This window comes from Parasteatoda tepidariorum, chromosome 5 (assembly GCF_043381705.1).
Source record: "Parasteatoda tepidariorum isolate YZ-2023 chromosome 5, CAS_Ptep_4.0, whole genome shotgun sequence".
In the NCBI taxonomy this organism is placed as follows: domain Eukaryota; kingdom Metazoa; phylum Arthropoda; class Arachnida; order Araneae; family Theridiidae; genus Parasteatoda; species Parasteatoda tepidariorum.
This window is the reverse complement of record NC_092208.1, coordinates 45,653,350-45,673,759: the sequence shown is the minus strand read 5'-3', so window position 1 is coordinate 45,673,759 and position 20,410 is coordinate 45,653,350. Positions and strand designations below refer to the sequence as shown.

At 29.3% G+C, this 20,410-nt stretch overlaps 1 protein-coding gene across 1 annotated transcript in view; it reads right to left on the bottom strand.

Moving 5' to 3' along the window:
- Positions 1–5,360: 5,360 nt before the first annotated feature.
- LOC107450252 (uncharacterized) overlaps positions 5,361–20,410 on the bottom strand; it is a 26,603-nt gene continuing 11,553 nt past the window's right edge. The window contains exons 3-8 of the mRNA XM_016066012.3: positions 19,494–19,737; positions 14,229–14,528; positions 11,566–11,726; positions 10,854–10,987; positions 9,470–9,655; positions 5,361–6,644 (exon numbers count right to left, since the gene is read on the bottom strand). Of these exons, the coding sequence (XP_015921498.1) occupies positions 6,446–6,644; positions 9,470–9,655; positions 10,854–10,987; positions 11,566–11,726; positions 14,229–14,528; positions 19,494–19,737 (1,224 nt within the window). The 3' untranslated portion in view covers positions 5,361–6,445. The remainder of the gene's footprint in view (positions 6,645–9,469; positions 9,656–10,853; positions 10,988–11,565; positions 11,727–14,228; positions 14,529–19,493; positions 19,738–20,410) is intronic.

Here is a 20,410-nt window from a genome sequence, read left to right as displayed (position 1 = left end):
GACATACCACACAATAAAATTTTATAATTGCAAGATCTAGATATGAATTTCAATATGTAACTTAAAAACATATTAGTTGAATTCAATAGCTGAATTGAAATTTATCATTCAAACTTGAAAAATACTTACCAAGAAAACGATAAAAATTTATTAATCATCAGTAGAAATGATATTATTTCAAGCAATTCGGATGATTTTTTATTGTTGTTTTCCGAACTATATAGATTCAGAAATATATACTATTCTCTAACTATTACAGCTCCACATGTTCTGAAATTACATTTATTCATTGGAATGAAGTAAGCAATGTTGATTTCACTTTAATTTGTAATGAATTGAAAACAAGAAAAATGCATTTTACCGTAATACACACATCAGTAATAGAGTCCCTAAATTAGAGCCTCAATCTGTAACAGTATGCGATCACGAAATCGGAAGTTATCGGTTGCAAGCTTGTTAATAATACAAAGGTAAAAATTATTGAGATTGTTCTTCAAATGTTTGGCGTGCTCTGTTTCAAAAAGATTTACCAATGTTCTGCTTAGTTTTTTTGAGTCCTTTCCCTTTTCCTTAGCGAAATTTTGCTTCGTATTTGCTACTGAGAAAATGGCGTCCGACTCTTCCAATAATTATGATAGAACTAAATGAAAACTTAATAAATAAATGCCTGATATTTTCAGGCTCCGCTAGAGGGCGTATTCAAGCGTTGCTATCGTGAATTGAATTTATCTGACACAGCGAATATAAAATAATGAAATATTTAAATGTGCCCAACAAACTATTTTTTGTGCATATAGAGCTATAAGTTAGAGATTATCACTGATGTTATTTATAAAATACGTGACAAAACTTAATCACTTTTTCGCGATCGCAACGCTTGAGTACGCCCTCTAGCGAGAGCCTGTAAATATCAGACATTAATTTATCACGTTTTCATTTAGTTCCATCAAACTCATTGGCAGAATCAGACGCCATTTTCTTAGCTGCAAATAAGAAGCAAAATTTCCCTAAGAAAAAGGCAGAAGAGCTTGAAAAAACTTTCCAGAATATTGGTAAATCTTTCAGAAACAGAACACGTCAAACATTTGAAGAAAAATTCCTCAATAATTTTAAACTTATATGATAAACAAACTTGCAACTGATAACTTCCGATTTCGCTATCGCATACTGTTACAGATGTGTGTATTAAGGTAAAATGCATTTCTTCAGTCTTCAATTCATTACAAATTAAAGTGAAGTCAATATTGCCTTCGTCGTTCCAATAAATAAATATGAATTCAGAACGTACAGAGCTGTAATAGTTATAGAATATTCTTCTTCGTTATAGAATAGTATATATTTCTGTATCCATATAATTCGGAAAACAACAGTAAAAAATTATCCAAATTACTTGAAATAGTGCCATTTGTGCTGATTATTAATTAATTTTTTATCGTTTTCTTGGTAAGTATTTTTTAGTTTTGAAAGAATAATTTCAACTAGAATTCAGCTATTCTGTTTTTAGCTACATATTCAAATTCATATCAAGATCTTACAATTATAAAATTTTGCTGTGTAGTATGTTATCTAAAAGTAATGAAGGGATAAACTATGTATCTATTATTTGAGAATAAAGTTTTGAAACAAAGAACATATCATTTTGGAATTCTCCGGAATTATAAATCAGGTAAGTGTTATGATTTTTATAATAAAATTTTTTATTGTAAATATTCTTTTTCTCATTTGATGATAGTTCTCTACTGAATGCTTTTTTACGTCTGATTAAGAACTATAAGAATAAAAAGGGAACAATATGGAAGTTTTTTTATTTCAATGTGAGGAATTTTTAAAATCGTTTTTTTATCCTAAGAATTCTTTATTTTACGTTTTTTAGTTTATAATTTTTTGATAAAAATTGTAGTTAAAATAATTGTTTTGAAAAATTAAATGGTATAACATTATGTGCTAATGTATTCTTATTGCATATTCTAATGTTTGAAGTAATATGATTCAAAAAAGTATGGAATAAAAATTCGGTACTTACATAATAACGCCACCGCAACTACAGATTGGGCGGTTTTTAAGTGCCACCAATCTACACCAAAATTTTTGCGACAAATCATAAAATAAAACACTTTATTTTAAATCAAAGTAGTTTAACGGATTTCGGTGGACAATGGACAAAATATTTCGCTCCTGAAAAAATAAAATTGCATCTTGTTCTATTTTTGGCAAATTCCAAAGACGCATTTTCGTAGCACTAAAAAATGGTAACAAAAATCGAAGAACAAATCATTTTGGAATTCTTCTGATTTATAAAGCAGGTAAGTGTTAATTTTTATAAAATAAAAAAAGTAATTTTTTTCTTATTTGATTATAGTTTTCTACAGAATGGTTTTCTGTAGAAATCAAATGGTTTTCTGTAGAATTTTGATTCATAATCATCGATTATGAATCAAAAAAGAAAAAACATGAAAGTTCATTTTTCAATCAGTTGTTTATTTTAATGTAAGGAATTTTTAGAATTGGTTTTTTCTTCTTTGCTTTGTATCGTAAGCATTCTTTATTTTACGTTTTTTAGTTTCTAAATAATGATTTTTATTAAAACTTAAAATTTTTTGATAAAAAGTGTTGTCAAAGAACTTTTTGCACAAAATTAAATTATATCAAATTATGAAGTTTATGTATACTTTTTGCTTACTTTAATGTTTGAAGTAATATGATTCTTAAAACTATGGAATGTAAAGTTTAAATAGGCCTTTCAGGTTATATCATTAAATTTAGTAAAACTATTTCTCAGGCATTAGGTTTTAACTCTAATAAGAAGATAGATATTTTTTTTCTGTTTATTTACAAATATTTTTCAGATGTGTTTTGGATGTTCCTCTTTTAAAAAAAAAGAGATACCATCTTGTTTTTGTTTGCATAAGAAAGGATATCAAACATTTTTCTTTTTTAAATTTAATAAGCCACGATAAAGAAGGAACGTTACAATGTTACACGCTACATTAAAGACGTCTCCAGAGTAACTGAATGACTGTTCATATAGAAATCGCAGGTATTAATCTCATACAACAACGCCCCCTATAGTTCGTTGCGATAGCGAATAGTAAAATGTAAAACAATGACTAAGGCTTATACAATCAGAAAATTCCATTTCGTTGTTCGCTCATCCCTATTTAATTAATGAATTAATATTTGAAGAAACTGTATTAATATTAAGTGTCATCCCTTCCAAATTCAAAAAAATTTATTTGAACTTGAGTGGAGGAATAAAAACTATTTTATTAACGAATGAAAATTTGAACAAGATATAGGGACAGTGTGAACTAATAGTAGAAATTGAATAAAGCATTTTTTAATGTTAATTATTAGAATGTTAATTAAATTTGCTTCTTAATTTTCTTAACCTGCTGGTTTCAAAACAGAGTTAACTCGAGTCAGATATTTGTATTTCATTATTAGAATTTCTTTTTCTTTCTTGACATTCCGAAATTTCTGGAGAATAATTATTTCAGTTGATTCTATCACCAATTGTGGAATTCACCAATAGTTATCGTGAGGAGTGAGTTTTTATAATTTTTGTTTCATTTAGCTAATTTTTTTAAAAATTATCCAAGATTTTTGCGTTTTTATGAAGCCAGTGAGAAAGCTGATACCAAGTAAAATCGCAAAATACAGCCACGAAATCCTAACGTGCTGTTTTCAAAAACATATATATCTTTCGCATATATGTTGAAGCTGCTTATGTTGTAGAGACAACATAAGCAGCTTCATGTTGCTACTAAATTAACTAAAGGTTCTGAGTATCTTCTACTAAGTATTAAGTTTAAAATCATTGTTAATATGTCGCAACGATTTCAGAAATTAGGACATTCATATTAATATATATCAATATCGATCTATAAATTTGAGATATTTTAAACAAAAAAAATTTAACAACTATTTTAATTACATCCCTTAATCGCCGCGTGTATAACACATTTCTTTTTGTATTATCACATCGACGAGTTCGCTTAAATAACAATCTTAAGCTAGCAATCCAATAGAAGGAATTTACTTTAGTATTATGTAGTACTACTTAGGAAACTATCTAGTGGCATATTTATTGTAATATAATTTTTACAATATTTCGTAAATTTCCTAGCAATCAACGCAATAATAAAATAATTGGAATAACATTCATAATTTTTTTTTATTACCAGCATTGAATAGCTGACCCGATTCTGAGTATACGGTTATCAATGCTCAACTCCATAATATTGTAATTTTGAACCCAGTCCAAAAGACAAGGAAACTCAAGTATTAGGTGACATTTGCTTTTGTGGAACTAACCTGTACTTGCGTTGCATGGAGAGGAAAACCGCCCACTGTTAGTCCAGCGACAAGGGGAATCTAGCCCCTGATACGCTTACTACTGAGGATATTTTATGCCAGCACTGTGGTCAGTGCAAGCCTGAAGTAGAATTTGTATCGACCAAAGCTGGGATTCGAACTTGGTTCACCTCATTAGGAAACTAGAGCTCATAAAATTATTTTATTTTATAACCGCCGTTGAAAAGCCGACACAATTTTTTCGGTTTACGACTACTAATGTTCAATTCTGTAGCCTTGTAATTTTAAACCCAACCCAGAACACAAGGGAACTCCTGGATCAAATATAGGGAGTACTTTGCCTTCGTGGAGGACTTTTCGGTGGAACTAACCATCATGTGCATTAAACAGAGAGGAAAACCACAAAAACCTCCCACGGTTGGCCTGACGGCAAGGGGACACTAATCTATGATTCGTCTATCACTGAGGATATTTTACGTCAGCACTGTGGTTGGTGCAAGCTGGATGCAGAATTCATATCAATCAGCCATCGCTGGGATTCGAACCCAGTTCACCTCATTAAAAGGCGAACGCTCTATTCCCTGATCCATTAAGGTTTCATAAAATTATTTTATTTTGTTTTATAACCGTCGTTGAACAGATGACCCAATTTTCGTCTGTTAATGTTCTACTCCGCAGCCTAGTATTTTTGAACCCAATCCCGAAGGCAAAGAAACTCCTGGATCAGTACCCCCAGAGGTTTGATTTGTTATGGGAACATGAAGGACTTTGTGACCTGACAGATTTAACGTGCATCCGTCACCATTTACTACACTGGGAGTCCGGCGGGGATAGAACCCACGACCTCTTGGACATGGGCCCCGTGCTCTACCAACCAGGCTATCCTGGCCCCCATGAAATAATTTGTCGTTTTTTAAAAGTTCAACTGATAAGTATATGTTTTCTAAATAACTACTTTTTATAACTAAAGATAGTTCTTAAGTAGTCAGCAGCCGAGAAATCAAAATAAAAATATTTCATTTTTACATTTATTTATTTACAAAATATTCATTACAAAAACCACAAGTATGTTTATATTACAAGCATTTATACAAATGTTTAGATGAACCATTACAATATGCTCCACAACTCAAAAAGTTGAATTCATATTTACAATCAAAACATTCAACTAAATTGATTTTTTTTTCCAGATGTAATATTAATATTCAAATACATACTAATTTTCCTCCTTTTTAATTGCTTTTTAATGTAATAAGTTGAATTAAACACAATGATAATATAAATTAAGATTATGCTCGATATGATGACAATTAATGAAGGAATAATATTTTTATTTTTAAGAAACTGAAACATTGGAATGAAATGAATTGATGTGTGATATCTTAAATATGGTAATGTTTTTCGCAATAGCATTGATAAAAACTTTACACAAAAATATTTTTGTATATATAATTTTTCAATAAGCATTCTATTTATTATACTTTTAATAGAAATGTATAAAATGTATATTAATTATAATAAGATTAATTTTCTAAACCTACTTTACATATAAATAGAAATTTAATGTAACAAGCACAAATGTGGTTCATTGATATAATTAGTTGATAATCTTTATTCAATTGTTTATGACCAATTGTTTTTATTTTCTCACTATTAGTTTATAAATTTCTAAAAATCTGTTTCAAGTCACTCTTTTTAAATAGAATTTATTTAAAAAAGAAGTTATGTGTTCTTAAATTAAATTATAACTTTTTAAATTGGATACTTGCAAATGATGTCACGACTGAAGGTATCTGATTCGAAAATTTATTCAACGAAACCCAAGCTTTAAAGTGACGTCAAAACACCATGCACAAGCACGTGATTAGATACAGCCGTATGAATAGTGGCAAGTATCCAATTCAAATTATCAATTAAGGAATGCATATTTTATACTTTTAAAATATCATAGATAAATTTTGTTGACAAGTGAAAATGCTTAAAACAAAATTTCAGATGCTTGGATTATTAGAATAGAATTTACTTTCAAAAAGAAAGTGTGCTCGGTAGCGTGAAATGATGTCGCTGAGATAGCTCAAAATATCACAAGAATAAAATTTCATTCTTTTGACGGGAGTTTTGTTTTGTTGTTTTAAATGATGGAGAAGATCGGGATGGTGATGTTATTGAGCTGTTGTCTGATGACGTGAGTAATCTGAGCTTCAGCTATAGGAATAACAGCTTTGGGATCCTCATTGACTTGATGGGTGATCAGCATAGACAGAGCTGATGTTAGATTGCCCAAACCTTTCAGTCGCACTGTCACGTGACCGAGTTTCCATATTTTCAACCTGAAAACAATACAGAGTATTTATGTGCAATGATTGGAATAAGATGTAAAAAGAAATGCACTTAACTTAAATATCATCTCAATTTATTTATTTATTATTATTATTTATTCATTTTTTTATTAAAAAAAATCTGTTTTTAAATATTTTATGCCTGTTTTTTATCACTGAGGGTTCCCCTCAACAGAAAAGGCTTTTTATTTCCACCATGTTTACTTACGGAAAATTATATGTAAACATTTCCCTTACTTATTAAGTACTTAATGTTGGGAAATGTTTGGGAAATGTTATTTCTTGAAATACGTAAGGAGGCAGAATGAATGAATGCCAAATTTTAGATTTTAAAGCAGCAAGTATTTTTTTTAATTTTTCAGAACTGTTTTTTTAACTTCAAACGAAAATTAAAAATATTTACTACCTCTACATTTAAAGTTAGTTACTAAGTTTAATAGCATTTCAATCAATAAAATGAAATAAATATTCGAATATATTAAGTTTTTTAAATTCTTTTAATAGATGTGAAGTTAAGTAGATGTGATAGAAAGCGAATCAAAATCTTTTTCCGTCCTTAAGAGGACACTACTAGGAAAGTCTCTTCTTTTTTTTAAAAAAAAACTTTTAAAATTTATTTTCCTAATTCCGTATCATTAATTTAAAACAAAGAATAAGGTGTCATTAGTAATTTTAGAAGCCTGTTATGTTAAAAATATTTGTTGCAAATATATTTAAAATATATAAAATGAAGCACGCATAAACCAGAATTATTATTGTATTTTTTAAAGTAATTTTTCAACTTGTGTCAGTAGATTATACTCCAAAATGAAAGAGATGTATTCTTTAATAGAGATTCAAGTCAGAATAGTGTATTCCTTTTTTCTCTTTTTTTAAACGTTTCGCTTTTCTTTTTCTTTGAATTGAAATAAATAAAAATAACTTATCTAAAAGAATAATTTAGTTCATATATTAGGTTTTTTGTTTAATTAATCATGGTATGATTTTACATTTTCATTATATATAAAATTCTAAACTTAGTTAAGCAGTACATTAGTTCATTGAGTAATTCTATTTAAAATATAAAATATTAAGAAATCCTGCCAAGAAAAATCGCATCAGAAAATTTACAAGCAGTATACTTTAATATGAATAAGTAATCTAAGATTATTTACTCACTTTTGAAATATTTTTATTTGTTTCTGAAATAAAAGAAACTTTTTGAAAAAAATAAAATCATTTTTTAAAAATTTTTTGGAAAACTTATTTTAAATACTTTCTGAAAACTAAATAATATTTACTAAAGAGTAATTTTCATATGATGCAAACCTTGCAAATCCTTAGAATACAAACAAAAAAAGCATTTAAAGCATTTAAAATATATTTTAAACAAGCAAGAAAACGCCTTTTCTTTAAACCGCTTACTTTACAAAATTTTTTATGTAGGTTAAATATATACCATTGACTTTTTTTTAAATAAAATTAGCTGGCCAAAATAGATTTAAATTAAAATTATCAAATCAAAATTGGTATCAATATAAATTATATATCTATCAAGACCGATTCTTAATTGAGTTTTGGTAGTGTAGAAATGAAAAATTACCGAAAAATCATGATAAATAATGAGGAATAAGATTTTAAAATTTGAAACTGATGTGGAGTTTCGCCTAAATCTGATGTGGTTTATGCAAAATGCGGTAGCTACAATTTAATTTAAGCTTTATTGCTCCGTAAGCTCAAATGATAGTGTATCTACTTCATTTTGCCTAAACCACATTAAGGTATTTTGCAATAGTTGCTTCTGATATAAACTTTAAGAATATTTGTCTCTTATGAAGTAAAACGGTGCTTACATTCGAAACCGCAAGTAATTTTTAATCGAAAAGGAACCCAGAACGATATCGAAATCTGACGAACCACTAGTGAAGCAAGCAAGATGATAAACATCTAAACCAATTTGCAATTGATGAATCTTAAGCCTTTAACGTGTGCGCTCGAGTTATTTCGAGCGCGCTAAACAGGCCAAGCTGTACACACTCGAGATAATTCGAGCGGCGTGGTATTTTATCCTGCTATAATTTCTCACACTCAAATGTAATCGAGAATTGAAAATAACAATGTGAAAGCTAAGAAAAAAAATCGTTTTATTGATATTTATCATTTACATAGGATTGTAAGCTATAACACTAATTTATTCAAGAATAAAATACAGCTTTTTTCCATGGCGCAGCACATCAAAACTGTCCACCAAAAGAAAAGACTATGTTCTGAAGTATGTTTTTATACATTAAAAAAATAGATTTTTTTTGACCGATTTTTTTCAAAAAATCTGCGCGTTAAGGGGTTAAAGTGCTTCCAAAAGTCGATTTTAGACTTCCCTTTGTTTCCTCTTGATATAAGGCGGATTTTTGTTTTTTAAGTTTCACATTTCTTAGCAGTGATTTGTTAAATTTCGATAACAAAATTATTTTTCCATGTCTTAAATAATAGTTTTGTGAGCCTTGATTGTTTTTTTTACATAATTTTAGACGAAGATTCTCAAAATTTACACTTGGGGCGGCCACCACGAGTGCACGAGGTGTGGTTTACGAACGCCATTTGTAAAAAATATTAGGGGGACCAGAAAGTAATGTCGTTTCGGTGCATTAAATATTCGTTAGTCTTAAAACCAATTCATTTTTTTCCTATCCATTTCGATTCATTTAAATCCAGCACTGAATGGTTGCTGCTAAGGAGGATGAATATATTATTGATTAAAAATTAAATATTGATACCAAATATCAAATTCACGGAAACGACATTACTTTCCGGTCCTCCTAAAATCTAAGTAGTCTTACCTGTCTAATCTTTGAGTTATTTCTCCTGTCGGTGAAGTAATTTGGGTGAGCTGGACTAGAACTATGACTTCTCTGATACGAGTTTCTCCGTCTCCATTAAACAGCAAAAGTCTGTAATCTTGTAACACTCTGTATTTTAAATTTACTCTCAAGTTCTCCAATCGGACTACTAGACCCAAAGTTGTGCTTAAAAAAATAAAAACAAATCTGCAATTAATACTGCATAAATATGCTTATGAAAATTGAATTGTGCGTAAAAAAATTCTTTTTAAACATTTTAACGTCATAAATTTTATAATATCAATGTCATATATTTTGTAAATTTATGAAATTGTAGAAATGGCTCTGTAGAATTTTTTCTTCTGCAATTCCGCCAAAATTGGTTCATACGATCTTTCTTTCACATATGGAAAAAGGGACTAATATCTTCGCATCATAATGCGTCCAAGTAGGGAAAAGGTAAAGTTAAATCTACCGGAAAAGAACTCAGATAATGACCTATAGACATTAATATATGATTTCTGTACTATAATGAAGCACTTTCTTCATTGATGAATCAAAAAGTGAAACAGAAAAACACAGCGAGTTACAATAAAGAAAAAGAGGGGAGTCTATTCGATCTCGCTTGCAATACTCCTTTACTTCTGACCTAAATCTTTTGGGAATCATTTCCTCTATCAAAAAATTTTATTTAGTTCATAATTTCCCCACATCCTATATTTTCCAAATGTTTAGAAATCTATTTTTTTTAAATGCTCCCCCTAAAGCAAGTCCAACCACAATTTTTTTTCTCCTAACTTTTGAAGTTGACTTCGTTCGATCTTGTTAGTTTTCATGCCATATTGGCCAATACTTTTTCCTCGTCGTAACTCGTTTATTATTTCCTTTATATTTCTGCGTTTCTTTCTTTCATTCTATATTCTGTCACTTAAGAAGATCTTTCAGTGTAGTATCAAAACGATATTATGCCTGTTTATGTAACATTAATTGTACTCTTTTCGCGTTGTGATTTCACGCTGTGTCACATTCTTTTCGCATTATTCTTATACGTGTTTTGTTAATCTTTTCCATTTGTTTAACTTAATTCAACCAACTAATGTCACAGCAAAATGAAGATTATTTTCCCAATCGGAAAACCAGTATCACATTCTTTTAAAAATTATTCACAAAATCATTGTAAAATTTTCCTTCCGTCAACGTATATTTATAGCTAAGTAAATTAGGTATAAGAGGAATAAAAACTCTCTGTATATTGCAATAACATGTTGCAAAACTCTGTCCAAAATATATTGAAAAAACTAATGTTGCCGTATATCAACATATGTAATCGCAACCATATGAGGCTGAACTAAAATCATTTTCTCATAGTTTTAAAGATACTTACGTGGAATTTGTGCATTTTACGTAAGCATTCTTCCTTCTAGATAAATTTGAAACTCCGCGGATACCACCATTGTATATAAATACTGTCAACATGTCGTCTACCTTGACTGTGGTATTCGGAAATGCAATTGGCTCCTGTTTTAAAAATTAGAAAATATATTAAATACTTTAAAAACTAACTAAATTAAATCTCACAAAAGTTTTATTAAACAAACTCTATTCTTACCAGTTCTTAAAATTTACAAAAACTAAAACTAACTCAAAACCTAAGCTTGCTATTTAAATAAAACATTTTACATTAAATATCATTACTTCAATCGTTTTTTTTTTATTTAACAGTCTTACTAAATATAAAGTTAAATTCAATAGATTATACAACACAATATGAAATCAATCTAATCATTTATTCCTGCTAATTTTAACATTCTGTATATATAATTTTAATGATCCTTTTTGTGAGCCTATTAATTCGATTGGATTAAAATAATGCAATATTATATCAATCCAATTTTTATTAACTTCTACTAATGATAAAAGCTTCTCAAAAAATACAAATTTAATTTAAAGTACCGAGTAATAAAAGAAATTATGTTTAAAATCCTGAAAAAAAATTATAATTATTTATTTTCGTAAATGCTTTTTTCTTTTTTTTATCAATGCTTTTTATTCTATTTTATGAAATATATAAGTAAATATTTCTATGATCCTCAAACCTGGAACCGAATCAGACGCCTTCCAAAACGCAACAAAGTGTCAACATAATCATCCAAGCCTTCACCGTTTTCGCATGGAACTTGTCTCTTTCTACGTGGACTCCTACCGTCAATGGTAGAACCATCTGGTTTGGCTTCGGTAATAAATGGAGACGTATCTTCTGAAATAAAAAAAAATCATTCAGTTAAAAATTAAAATAAAAGCTGAGGGACAAAATAATTCATATTAGATTCTATTCCAAAATTAATCTGTAATGGTTGTTCTACATAGAAGTTTCATGGTAAAAAGCAACCTGCGAAGATATATCGCAAGCCGGGACATTTCTGACAGATTTTCCAAGTAGGATTTTTTGCATCTTTGCCATTTCTTGATTGAGTTTTCTCCTAACTGAACAGATTATATAGGACTCCGCATCTTGTCCTACATTATATGGAACTAATGCAATTTTTTAAAAATTTAGGGTGCAAAAAATCATAATTTTAAGGTCAGATAAATTTGGACAGTGAGTTTAATTTTCCCTGATTCATTATACAACGCAGTATTTCTATGAAGAATTTTATAATACATCTGAAGAGATGTATTGCAAACAAAAACAACTCTGCTTTGCTTAATTTATTTATTTATTTTGGCATTTTTGTAAATCTTTGCGCAAGTTGTTTTTCTAATTTGAGAGGTTTAATATATTCTCTATTTTACGGGGTTATTGTATCCTCTCAGAAACTTATGCTACGTCAAATATCATATTTTAAAAATTTTTACTAATTTACAGCACTCAAAATTGGTGCTAACTGCATGCTTAGGAAACAAAATTATAAAAGATTATCAGTAATGAGTATAGTTCTCTTGACTCAATCTTTAGAACTTCCATATATTGCAAAAAAAATGTTCATAATACACTCTCAAAATTATCTGTTGAACGATAATATCGGTATCATGAACTGTGATATGGTTCAAACTTGTTCAAATTGTAATAAAGTGACATATTGAACCATTTTCTCTTTTAAATTGAACCATAGTATAATGCTATAAAGTTTAAGATGTACATTTTATGGTTTAATAATCTATTATTTGGCAACAAGACAGAAATTTGGCAGTAACAATAAATTAAACTTAAAGTTTGTACTTCACCCTAACGACCATGAAAAGGAATGTACTCTGTTTCTATCTTTCCATTTCTTTCATTCTTTCTCTTTCTTCTTTTCTCTATCTAAATTTATCTCTATAGATTTCTCAGTATTCATTAATTGGAATAATTGAGCAAATATGAGAAAGTATTTTTAAGGGTCATTGTCATCTGATCTCTAATCATAGCCCACTTGTTCTTTAATCACATACTCTAACCACCATAGAACAAGCCCGTATATGCTCCATTTCAAGATAATTATAAAATCTTGGTTAGAAGAAGGCTACTTTGTATTTTGCCCAAACCTAAATTAAGGCAAAGTAGCTACCCGGATAGCTGCAAGATTAATCAGAAACTTATAAATGAACGTTAATATTAGAAAAAACTCTATTTTAATTCTTTAAATGATTTTAATGATTGTGAGACATTATTATTACATTTATTTCAATATAAAAATCATTTTAAAATACTTTTATAAATTAAAATTTTTTTAAAGTTTAATTTGTATGCATTTATTTATCACGAAATTCAATCCAGTTTTTTTAATTATTCCAGTTAAATGTCAGTCCTTCGGTAAAGTAAACTATATGAAGGTGCTATCATAATGCTATTTTGTGAAATAAAATGAAATGACCAAAAAACTCCAGTGAGGGGTTTTCTATATTTTGATCCATCATTTAGAAACGATCTCATTTTTTAATGATAATTAAGACTTTGAATAATGCATTACTTATTAATTAAAACCTAAATTGGGTTAAAAAAATAGTTTGAAAATTTATTTTTTCATTTCGTATTTATTTTGTCAAAATTTAATGAAAAATGTAAAGGAAAAACTACTCGTATTAGCAGTGTCAGAAATCTCATCCTTGAATAATAACGTTGGGTGCTATGAAAGCGAAGATATTCCAAAAGTATTCTACAGAACTACATTTGATAGTAAATCCTTTCTTTGACTCAAAACCCAGATCAAATTATAAACAATTTAAAATCTATTTTCGAAATGGTGCAAAATACTTAAGTTATCAGACTAGTGCAAAAAGATTATTTGGACAAAGTCTAGCTTTTAAAATTGAGTTTATTATAAATGCAAAATCCTTGTACTCTTCGCTTTCTAAAAATACTTTACTTTTGTTTGTACTTCAATTGCTTACAAAGTTTTAGCAGCTTTTGTGCAACGTGATAACAGTGGAAGACTAATGATTATGCGTCTATAAATGCGTTTATCTCTAAATCACACATTTTGCACCACCTTAAACAAGATATCTCATGTTGTTTTTAAAATAATTGTCTACAATTTTTCATGAATGTTTCTAATTATAGCATACATATATTGAACGACAGATTAAAAGAAAAAAGTAGAATTTAATTTTTTATGCACGTTTATTCGCAAAGACTAGTGCAGAAATTTTTAAAAATTTGCTTTTTAAACTACACTGATCCCTAACTCAGTAGTGTATTCACTTGCTTTTAAGATAATAGTTCAAAACATAGTTGATTACGTTTTTTTTTTAATAAATATTAATCTCAATGCACTCTTACCTTCTAGTAATTCAAAATCTGGATCAATAAGGGTTGATGTGAGATCCGGAGCTACAGGTGGATACATTTCAAACCAGGAACTTGGTTTAGAACGTCCCATGACGTGAGCAATGGCCTGCTCTAACCCTTCTTCCGCTAGTTTTTGTACTTTTTCGACTACAGCAGCACTGACTGCCTGCAGGAGCTCTGTCGCTTGTTGCAAGGCTCCTTCGTTTTTCTTCAAGAAGGACGTGAAAGCATGCGTTGCCGAATTCCAATATGTCCTAAATGCAGCTTGACTCAATGATAGTATGGCGTTACCTGAAAATAAAGTTGTAATTATTCTTCTTTAAAGTAAATAGAGGAACGAATAACTCTAAGAGTGCAACTACGTTGAACTATATGTCTGTCCAAGATGAACAACAAAATTGTGCTTATAGAAAAAATTCTGGTAAAATTATCATGCTGTATCGTAATGACATTTGTGTTGAAAAACAACATAATTCTGGTTAAAACATACTGCAAATCTCTCCATTCGGTATTTCTCCCCGTTTATGTGATACCGGTTTACCGGAAATGGAAATCCTTGTTTCAAAATTACAGTTCTTATTACCTACCACATATTTAGCAAAAAATACTGAACTAAAAAATAAATTTAACCAAATAAATAGTTTTTATGACAAGCTCTAAGGTATCATGATAAAATTACAACAACTCTACATATTGTTGTTAATTTTACCAACGTAATACTAAAGCGCTTCGGGATAAATTACGGAGCTTCTTCGTTTTCCTATAGAGCCAGAAACACCGTCATTCTTACCATATTCTTATAGTTTTGACTATGATTTTTTTCTCAATATGTAATCAAGTTTCAGAATACGATATACCTCATCAAGGAAGCCGTGATGGCTCAGGGGATAAAGCATTCCCTTTCCAATGAGATGAACCAGGTTCGAATCCCAGCGATGGCTGGTCGATATGAATTGCGCATCCGGCTTGCCCCGACCTCAGTGTTAACGTAAAATATCCTCAGTGGTTGATGGATCATGGGTTAGAGTTCCCTTGCCGTCCGGCTAACCGTGAGAGCTTTTCATGATTTTCCTATCCATCTAACGCAAATCCAGATTAGTTCCATTAAAAAGTCCTCCACGAAGGTAAATTTCTCACAGTATTTGATCCAGGAGTTTCCTTGTCTTCTGGGCTGGATTCAGAATTACAGGGTTAAGACGCTGAACATTAATAGTTGTAAACCCGAAAATTTTGGGTTAAATGATGGATTTAAAATACAAAAAAATCAGCATTGAGGGTGAATCAAGTTTCAACTATATAGGGCCAAACGTGGCTCCATTACCTCCAACAGTGTAGGATCCAAAATTACTCAGTTAAACTTTTTTGGTGCTTTGGTGTTCATTTTTTCTGCAATATTCCTTTGAAATACACCACTTCCTTTTTGAACCGTGTTGTATGAATTTTGAAATGATGGTCATTTTAACATTTAAATCTGTATTTATAAAAAAAATTATCAACACGAAACAAATAACAAAAATATGACGCTGATATGCGTCTTTAAAAAAAATTACAAATTTTTGAGTCAATCATTTTGAAAGATGTTTTTATATTTAACCAATCATTTTTTTCTGCACTCTCAGCATCTTTATACATTTAATTTTCACGTGTATTTTATACATTTTTAAATTTGGCACAAGGAAATTTAATGTGTAAAGAGTATCTTTTCATTTTTTGTTCGTTTTATTCTTTCAATTTTCAATAATAAAAAGTTTGGGTTCAACTCTAGAAAAATACGGTGTAAATAGGTCGGTACAATTTAGTAAATAAAGAATATCTGTATGAGAAAAAGTATTACATTTCCTATATTTGTAAAACCACATAAACAAGAAAATTTTTAAAAAAAATTTAAAGCATATTACATCGCAAAAAAATTCTAATATCTAAGAAATTTATTTTTAAATATATATTAACAAAACATATATCTCTTACTTACATGATCTCTATTTATTCGACATAAAATAAAATATGACAGAGATTTTTTTACGCCTTATTTGTTATGTCATTACAATCATTTCTTTTAGCTCCCTCTCAATGGGTTAGACCACCCATAAATAGAAAGGATTGATCCAGTTTTTCTCTTAAATATTGCTAATAAAATAAGTATTTTATGATTGAAGTGAAAAATAATGATTTAAAAAGATTGACAAACATTATGAGCTATCAAATTATATCAACTTGGAAATTTTACTACGTTTCAAAAAAATGGAAAAATACTTTTTATAAAAAATGTTTTAAACCTCTCTTATTTTTTATACTTCTCTGAAAATATTATCTGACTACTTATTACGATCTCGTAGGAAAATTATTTCTCAGCAATCCCTCCTAACGCACAAAAATACTTAGCAATTCAAAAAACGAGAACTCCTTAATCAAAACAATTATTTAGTAAATATTTAGGGAATACGAGATAAATTGCTGAAATATATATGATTTTTTTTTAAATACGTGACTTTTGCACTTTAATAAGTTTCTGAACTAAACAAAATAAAATACAATTGTCTTTAGAACTTTTCAAGGAGTCAAAATCATATTTGCCTCGTTTTATACAATCTTATATTTTTTTTATTCGTGCTGTTTACTATTCTCTTCAGGTTGTATTTAACTTATACAAAATATAATGCATTTAAATAGCTTAAGTTTTGTAAGTAAAGAGTACTGAACACATTGTTTACTCAATATAGTCATTTCTAAGTGCTGTAGTGGCAATTACTTCGAATTATTTTTCTTTGCCAAAAGCGTTTTTTTTTAATTCAATAAAAAAACATTTAAAAATTAAAAAAAAGGAAAATGTTTAAAGTTAATATGAAAAACAAAATAGAAATGGTACTACTGGGTACTATACAACTATTTATAGTCCTTCGACATATTTAAGTCGAACGGGGGGGGAGGGAATAATGATTAATGATTTTCATTCAATGTTGTTTTCCATTGTTCCATACTGGGTGTATCAAAAATGACCAAATATTTAAAAACCCAATGACAGAAAAACGAAAAGGGATAGAAATGTACTGTTTACGGTGTTACCTTAGGTGGCTAGTTTTTCAGTTTACAAAATTTCAAAATTAATTGCCAAGTTTCTCAAGAGATGGCGCTGTTAATTGAAAAACTATAAAACGAGTATCAATAACATGACACAATTTGAGAACAATATAAACCGAAACCCGTGCAAGTATTTCAGCTGGAACTGACAAGGGAAACTAGGGAAGTGTGACTCGCCAATTTTGAAATAAACTAGTGGGATGTATGCCTTATTATATTTTTATTATATAATACTTATAATTTTCGGGGGCAACATTCGTTTCGGCCCATAGAAGGTCCTGTGAGAGATAAAAAATAATTCAATAAATAGAAAAATCGATATTTTATTACTTCAATGCAGACTATTAGTTATTGCAATTGTCTCATACTCCAATTAATTTGTATGGTTAATTAATTAATTTTCTAATTAACAAATCAATTAGCAAATTAATTAATTATTAATTAAATATTAATTAATCAATTATTAATTAATTGATTGATTTGCAATTACATACTCCAATTAATTTGGTATATTTTTGGAAAAAAAAAGTAAAAAAATTTGATGTCAATTTTTTTTTAATTAACCTAACAGGTTTTTCTGAAAAACTACAGATATATAAAATTTTCAAAATCAATTTTGAGAATAAATATGCATTATATAGTAGGGGAGAGTTGGATAAAGCGGGATAGTCGGACAAAACGGGATACGTCGCCTTGGGACCAGACTATTGCAGCTATCTTGTGGGCAACGACAGAAACGTGTTATTCGACCGTGATTATATCATTCTCGGTGCGTCCCGCCTCGAGATCACTATTTGATAGAAAGTTATAAGTCTCAGAACTTTTTTACTCTATTTTTTAGCCATTTTCTATATTTACGTGCGTTGTTTTTTACATTGTACTGCCTACACATATGGGAATAAAATTCCGGTGAGTATTAAATTTAATTAATCATTTATTTACCAATATTTTGATGTGCAGTCTATCTAATTTTTTTTTCATATTTAGGCAGCAGCCATGTTTGTTTCAAAAAGTGTCGGAGTCGGACAAAACGGGACACTTGTGAGTTGGATAAAACGGGATAGAGTTTTTTATGTCCCGTTTTATCCACCTATTTATTTGTTGGATTATTACCTTTTAAAATAGCCATATATTAATGTAGGCCTAGGCTTTTTAAACAACTTATTTATATTAGCTATATATATTTTTGAAAAATTTAGTCTTTTTATATAGTAATGCAAAATTTGTTTATTAACGTTCATTATTAAGCATTTAATTTTCGACTCTAGGATTTCACATCTTTCTTTAGAACTAATTGTAATGTATTTCTCTGATGAAGACTTGAGCTTTTTTATGTATAAACAATATTATTAATATATTCGCATTATTTATAATTTTATATTTATATATATGCAAAAATTTAAACATTGTAAACCCTATCCCGTTTTATCCAACCCAGGTATGCTAAAACGGGATATGTAAGAGTTTGGAAATTAATTTTTTTTTCTATTTCACAGTCAGTAAAATTAGTTTAAAATATGTTTTTTGTGTACTTCGATAAATGTTGTAGCTACAAAAAAAATAATGTATGGTTTTCCTGAACAGATATTCCGTAGTAAATATAAACAATAATGGTATCCCGTTTTATCCAACTCTCCCCTACGTGAAAGTAAGTACCACAAAATTATTGGAGTATGAGATAATTACAATAACTAATAGTCTGCATTGAAGTAATAAAATACCGATTTTTCTATATATTGAATTATTTTTTATCTCTCACAGGACCTTCTATGGGCCGAAACGAATGTTGCCCCCGAAAATTATTCCTCATAAGGCATACATCCCACTTGTTTATTTTAAGATTGGCGAGTCACACTTCCCTAGTTTCCCTTGTGAGTGATAACTTAACTGAGTTCAGCTGGAACTGAGTGAAAACATAAATAGTTTTGTCCCGTTAACAGCGACATCCATTGAAGAGCTTTGCAACTAAATTTAAAAGCTTTATATACGCCAAAATGATTTCTAAAATAAACCTAAATGATTCCAAAATGACCTTCCAGGAATGAACGGCTTCATGCAGCAAACCGTTCATTTATATCTCCTTCCATTTTTCTTTAATACGCTTTTCAAATCATTAGTCATTTTTTGGACATCCAGTCTATTTTCCCTCATAAAGAAAAAGAATTTGAGAATACCTACCAGAATGAGATGCATCCTTCAGTTCAATTCTTCCAATCCAAGTTGCTACTGCATCGTTTACTTTGGCTTCATATATACCTTCATCCACTAAAGACTGAGAGAAGGGTGGATTGAGGAAACCCTTCAGTTTATAGCTGGCCATCACTTTGACTTCTGGGAATCTCAAAAGAACAGATGTTCTTAAAATATCCAGATTAGTTACGATGTCCCGTAGTTGAAAATTTCCGAGTCCCTCCACTGAGATCTGAGTGGATAAAGGTAACACAAAGATAACATTACTATGGTAAATCAATAAATTCATATACAATGTGTTCTGTAAAAACCACCCTTAATACGTATTTCTTAGCTCGCTGATCAAAATTACAATTATACATAACCGGGTTCGCTAATGAATATTTTAATGAAGAAGGAACAAAAACGCGATCGAAATCATATATAATACGATCATTCGATGAAAAGATATTGAGGTGTTTTTTTATTTTATTTTTATTTTAAACACTCTGCAGAACGTTTCGTAAGGAATAGTTATCAAAAATGAAGAAAAAAAGCACACATTCTGTAAATTGTAAATTATTATTAAAGAAGGGAAAAAGCAAAAACGCTACTGAAATCTGACGAATGACAGTTAAGGAAGGCGTGTGTACGTAACACCAAAACCTACTTTATTGAGGGATGAAACAATGAAGAGTCAAAAAAATGTAACTAGAAACACCTTCTCATTTCAACCTGCAACCAAAGAGTTTTAATATTTTCTATACCAGCCTTCTTTAATCGTGATTTGTCTGATTTCAGTAGAGCTTTCGATGTTTGCTCTCTTAATCATTGTTTTGCAATGTTTGATGGGTTACTATTTTTTCATTTTGTAAGGGGTCTGAAAATATATATTAGCTGGTCCATAGTAATAAAAAATATATATA